A 5,435-nucleotide genomic window follows, 5' to 3' on the forward strand; every position below is an offset into this window, starting at 1 on the left:
AAGTAATTGGGAACATCGAGAACCTTGCATTTGTGACTGACCGGGGGCAGTCAATAATAAATGGTATAGCCGAAGTTTTTCCAGAAGCACATCATGGTTATTGCATGTACCACATTCAGGGCAATCTGAAGACTAGGTACCGGGACAGTGGTATCGTTGCATTGTTTAGGAGAGCTGCAGAAGCTTACAGCTTTGAAGAGTTTACAAAGTTCATGGGCGAAATAGAACATAAATCAGAAAGTGCATGGGAATATCTATCAGATATGGGGGTCGAACATTGGGCTCGGTCACATTTTCCAGGACGTCGATACAACATGATGACATCGAATAATGCAGAGTCGCTCAATGCATCATTCAAGAAGGATCGAGAGTTACCGATTCTCGCAATGATTGAATATATTCGTAGCAAGTTGCAACAGTGGTTTTATGACCGACGTGAAGAATCCCAAAATTGCACGAGTGTGCTAGCTCCGGCACAGGAAGATCGACTATTCAAAACTCTGGAAGTGGCAAAAGCTCTATTTGTGGAACCACTAGATCAATTTCGCTTCTCCGTGAGATGCAGGCGTAATGTTGGATACATTGTAGACTTGAATGACAATACTTGCACGTGTAGAAAATTTCAGTTGGAAAGTTTTCCATGTGCACATGCTGTCGCAGTGGCTATGTATAGAGGATTTTCCACCACACAGCTTGTGCAGTCATTATTATATGACTGATTTTTGAAGAGCAGCTTATGCCGAAACTATATTTCCTCTACCGAATGAAGCCGAGTGAGAAGTTCCTGATTATATTGTAGCACTTAATAATTTGTTGCCACCTGAAGCTCCACCGCGTACTCCTGATCGTAGACGGACGTCTAGAATACCATCTACAAGAGAGTTTCCACAACCGCGTAAGTGCGGGAGGTGCGGCACTATAGGACATACACGTCGATTTTGTACAAGTCAGATCCCACTAAACAATGACTCGACGGATGTGTAGTATCTATATAAATCATATGTATTCTCTATTTGTCACGTGTTTGTGATTTTCTGAATTTAAATCGGATGTAATCTTTATCACATTGTTTAATTACTCTTTTTAATCTTTATCACATTTGTCATATGTATTTTCTATGTGTCATGTATTTGTTTGTTTTCTTTTAAAACAAGTGAGACAACGATATATATTAACTAACAATATGGAGAGATTACTATTTCTTTAATTAATTATCTTAATTGGTTAAGTAAAAAAAATATTTCGTTAATCATGTGTTTTATTTATTTCATATTTAATTACTTTATTTCGATTATTTATGTGAATAAAAATAATAATATTTATTCGATTTTTCGTTTCACTAGTTCTTTAATTAATTATCTTAATTGGTTAGGTAAAAAAAATATTATTCAATTTAATTTATTCTTTAAATATTTCGTTAATTATGTGTTTTATTTATTTCATATTTAATTACTCTATTTCGATTATTTATTTGAATAAAAATAATAATATTTATTCGATTTTTCGTTTTACTATTTCTTTAATTAATTATTTTAATTGGTTAAGTAAAAAAAAATATTATTCAATTTAATTTATTCGTTAAATATTTCGTTAATTATGCATATTATTTATTTCATATTTAATTGCTCTATTTCGATTATTTATTTGAATAAAAATAATAATATTTATTCGATTTTTCGTTTTACTATTTCTTTAATTAATTATTTTAATTGGTTAAGTAAAAAAAAATATTATTCAATTTAATTTATTCGTTAAATATTTCGTTAATTATGCATATTATTTATTTCATATTTAATTGCTCTATTTCGATTATTTATTTGAATAAAAATAATAATATTTATTCGATTTTTCGTTTTACTATTTCTTTAATTAATTCTCTTAATTGGTCCCCAAAATTTGCAATTAGGTCCCCAAAATTTTTAAAGCCATTTTCAACCAAACATTACATGAATCAGTCATTTTTGTTTCAATTGAATCCAACTGAGTCAATTTAATTCTCGATTATCGTTTTATGTTTCGAATCAACTATTAAAAAGTTGCAATTAGATCCCCAAAATTTTTAAAGCTTTTTTCGAACCAAATATTACATGAATTGGTCATTTTTTTTCCAATTGCATCCGATTGAGTCCATTTAATTCCCGATTATCATTATATGATCCAAATCAACTATTAAAAAATTGCAATAAATATACAATTAAATTAAAAATTTGAATCACAATTAAATAATTTTTTTTTTACATTTTCAAAAAAATATCATACAATAAACTCTATTTCGATTATTTCTTTCTTTCAGTACAACACGAATCCTACTGATGTAAACAACATTTACATTTTAATAAAATAATATACAATGCACTAAGGATCACAGTTATATTCATACAAGTCGCAAGCTAATTTATGCCTCTACATATCAATCCAAGACTGATTTATTGTATCAACATTGCGACCAATGCTCAAGAACTCTATGTACTTGATTGCAAATAAGCCACAGTCACCCCTACAACAGAAGTAGAATATATTAGTTCCATAACATATAATTGAAAATTAAATCTGAAAATTAAAAAGTTGTAAATCTTTACGATCTTTCTTGTCTCGCCGTCGTCATATTCCGCACAATGGCTAATCTATCATTTACTCGAATCATCGCATGACTAGCCATCATGGGCACGATTGCAGCCAATGGCTCCAGTATTTGCTCTAGTTGACTTTGTGTCAAACAGCTATGATCAGAGTCGTACACATATATGGTGGAATCAGCAAATACGATCTCCACCGAAAAACAATGTGAGTTCGCGATCACTGGAATGTACATATGTGTACAATCCGTCCACGACTTTTCGCACCTCAATTGTAGTCCAATCACCCACTCCAGCATGTACTCACACAGAACATAATCATTCCCTTTGCTTAGGAGCTCGTGATGCTCAATATCTATGACACGAGCGAACTCAGAGCTAAGGATAACTCGACTAGGACTGTCATAAGATCTCGGGTATCTTCGCGCCCGATCGCGTAACAATTCCATAGCCAAGTCGATATGCTGAAACAAAAAAATACCAACAAAAAAGATAGATTCATTTAAGGAAATGAACCAACAACTTCTATAAATATAATAAACGGAAACTCAAAACACTTACATCATCAGCGAACCAAGCTGAGGTCGTCAGTACGTCTTCAAACCACTTTTTAGCATTGGGCACGGTCATACAGCCGATGGTATAACTATCTCTGAAAAATGAAAAAACAGTTACGAAAAATACAAAAAAATAGTAGCAAAATCATAAAATACTTATTTGGACTTAAGGGATTTGAACCAATCATCGAACGCCTTCTGTCTGACTGGGTCGACGTCGCGAAAAAGATTGGAGAACGCCCCATCCACAAACCCCCTTCTCTTCGCCTCGGCCGTGTATGGAGAAACGATGTACTGTGACGGCAATCTTGATCTCTTACCGACCATCAGCTCTGGCGCGTCAATAGCACGCTTCTTACCCTTTGGGACCTCCGTCGCCCCCTTCGACACGAATACTACCTCGTCATCCGTCATCTCTGGCGTCCTTTCCTTCTCCGCAACCTGATCATCCCCCTCTACTACCACCTCTGATGTCCCCTCCGCTACCTCCTAGGCCACCCCTGTCCCTCCCTCCACCCCCTCTATCTCGACCTCCTCTGAGACCTCCACCTCGGGCATCTCGGCCTCCTCTGGCTCCTCCTACCCGACCTCCACCCCTCCCTCCCAGCCTCCGGCACCGAACCAAAAAAATCATCGATTTTTGCGACCGTTGCCCACCAATCTCGAGGAACACCAGTCTCCCCGACATTCCCTCGGACGCCTGCTACATCGCCTCGAAGTGCTGCAACCTCAGTATGAAGGTCTCCTATATCTCGTCACAGCACTCCAATCTCATCTCGCAAAGTTACTACATCTGTCGTAAAATCTCGTCGCAGCACCCCTATCTCCTCTCGTACTGCGACGATCTCTGTCGTAAAATCCCGTTGCAACACCCCTATCTCCTCTCGTAGTGCGACTACCTCTGTCATAAAATCACGTCGCATCGTTCCCAGTTCCTCTCTAATAATGACGGTCATGCGTGCAAAGAAATCATCTGAACGACGGGTCTGACTGGGTGTAGACAATCCACGTGGGACGTGGGTGGGTACGGGAGACGGAGATATCCTCGAAGAATGAGATAATGGCGGTAGAGGTGATCTTATCGGTGGAGGCGACGGAGATCTCATCGGTGGAGGCGAAGGAGATCTCCTAAGTGGAAGTTCCGGATGACGCTCCTACACAGAGAAGACAATTAATATTAATAATCCACACATGAATTTATAAGTCAAAATAAATAATGATCTTAAATAAACGTACTATATTTCTATCCGGAACGGACTCAAATATTGGATCGTCTTCAGTAGATGGAACAAGTAATTCATGTACATATATTGCATCTTCCTCTTCCATCAAAACAACCAACTCAGCATGAACTTCGAGCTAACGTATCATATTTCAACGTATTAACGAGCATGTATCAAGCCGAGTAAATGTATGTACAATATAAATTGCAAATATATAATACTCACTTGAGGATCGTCGAGGATAACTGTCAAATCTTTAGCCGATGGCTTTTCATGTGCTCACCAATGAAGCATTCGTGGGCAACTGGTCTCCCTTCTGATCGCCCATTTGCTACCCAAAGCAGGGATAGCCTCATATGCCCACAACTGCAACAATTACAAAATAAAACTTTACATATACATTTAATAAAAAAGTTTAACACGCATTACGTTACACTGAATATTTACCTGCAAAGCCATGCAAAAGCCATATACATCATATTTGTGATCGCCCCTCTCCGATTTCGGCATAGTATGTACCCTTTTGAATACATAAAGAGTATCGGTGTAACATCTCCGACCCCATGGAAAGCTGTTGAAAGTATCGATATCATCAACAACATCCAATGAAAAAAGATCGATCGACGTCTTACGATGTCGACACCTCAATATACTCTCCAGTATATACACCAATCCTAACTTCAACTTGTCTAACATGTGATCGCATCTCCTAAATGCGTCCTCTAACTGTGGTGGTGTAACTGGCCCTTTACCTCCAAAATATAAATCCAATAACCTTTTATTTCGTATAATACGGGCTCTAACTTCTTCTTCTCCGGTACATCTCAAGCCCGTAATCAGGGCAAATTCAAAGATCGAGAATCTACATACCTTCCCGTCGTCCATAGCAAAATATAACTGATCGCGATCGACTGGTTTAAGCAGCCGAAGTAATAAAGAATCAACAATCTGTCCAGAAAACTGCACGTCTTTCAACGGATAGAACGACCATAAAAACGATCGACGGAGTAAGTCAATATGCTCCTCGTCCAGCCCCTCAAGCACTGTCGCATAGCTGGAAAAGTTACAATACATCGTAA

General features: G+C 37.5%; 3 protein-coding genes across 3 annotated transcripts; all 3 read right to left on the bottom strand.

The window, feature by feature from the left end:
• Positions 1 to 2,391: 2,391 nt before the first annotated feature.
• LOC111366465 lies at positions 2,392 to 3,616 on the bottom strand. Its single transcript, XM_022987220.1, has 3 exons — positions 3,138 to 3,616; positions 2,580 to 3,040; positions 2,392 to 2,497 (listed from the first exon to the last, which is right to left on the bottom strand). Exons 1-3 carry the CDS (start codon positions 3,204 to 3,206, stop codon positions 2,404 to 2,406), a joined length of 624 nt encoding a protein of 207 aa, XP_022842988.1. The 5' UTR covers positions 3,207 to 3,616; the 3' UTR covers positions 2,392 to 2,403.
• Positions 3,617 to 3,789: 173 nt separating this feature from the next.
• Positions 3,790 to 5,192, bottom strand: LOC111366466. The gene is made up of 4 exons (XM_022987222.1): positions 4,804 to 5,192; positions 4,582 to 4,722; positions 4,370 to 4,492; positions 3,790 to 4,287 (listed from the first exon to the last, which is right to left on the bottom strand). The coding sequence occupies exons 3-4, from the start codon at positions 4,460 to 4,462 to the stop codon at positions 3,889 to 3,891; spliced, it is 492 nt and encodes a 163-aa protein (XP_022842990.1). The 5' UTR covers positions 4,463 to 4,492; positions 4,582 to 4,722; positions 4,804 to 5,192; the 3' UTR covers positions 3,790 to 3,888.
• Positions 4,636 to 5,430, bottom strand: LOC111366693. The gene is made up of 2 exons (XM_022987399.1): positions 4,804 to 5,430; positions 4,636 to 4,722 (listed from the first exon to the last, which is right to left on the bottom strand). Exons 1-2 carry the CDS (start codon positions 5,428 to 5,430, stop codon positions 4,636 to 4,638), a joined length of 714 nt encoding a protein of 237 aa, XP_022843167.1.
• Between the last annotated feature and the right edge of the window lie 5 nt (positions 5,431 to 5,435).

The sequence above is a fragment of the Olea europaea genome, chromosome 18, assembly GCF_002742605.1.
Source record: "Olea europaea var. sylvestris chromosome 18, O_europaea_v1, whole genome shotgun sequence".
NCBI classification, from domain to species: Eukaryota; Viridiplantae; Streptophyta; class Magnoliopsida; order Lamiales; family Oleaceae; genus Olea; species Olea europaea.

Excerpts from the sequence above, each read along its gene's own strand:
- LOC111366465 (XM_022987220.1), bottom strand. The coding sequence starts at position 3,206 with ATGACCGTGCCCAATGCTAAAAAGTGGTTTGAAGACGTACTGACGACC. Across the intron at positions 3,041-3,137 it reads CAGCTTGGTTCGCTGATGAT|CATATCGACTTGGCTATGGA; the intron begins GTAAGTGTTTTG and ends TTTTTGTTTCAG. Across the intron at positions 2,498-2,579 it reads ACGGCGAGACAAGAAAGATC|GGGTGACTGTGGCTTATTTG; the intron begins GTAAAGATTTAC and ends CTTCTGTTGTAG.
- LOC111366466 (XM_022987222.1), bottom strand. The coding sequence starts at position 4,462 with ATGGAAGAGGAAGATGCAATATATGTACATGAATTACTTGTTCCATCT. Across the intron at positions 4,288-4,369 it reads CCGTTCCGGATAGAAATATA|GAGCGTCATCCGGAACTTCC; the intron begins GTACGTTTATTT and ends TTCTCTGTGTAG.
- LOC111366693 (XM_022987399.1), bottom strand. The coding sequence starts at position 5,430 with ATGTATTGTAACTTTTCCAGCTATGCGACAGTGCTTGAGGGGCTGGAC. Across the intron at positions 4,723-4,803 it reads GCTTTTGCATGGCTTTGCAG|TTGTGGGCATATGAGGCTAT; the intron begins GTAAATATTCAG and ends TAATTGTTGCAG.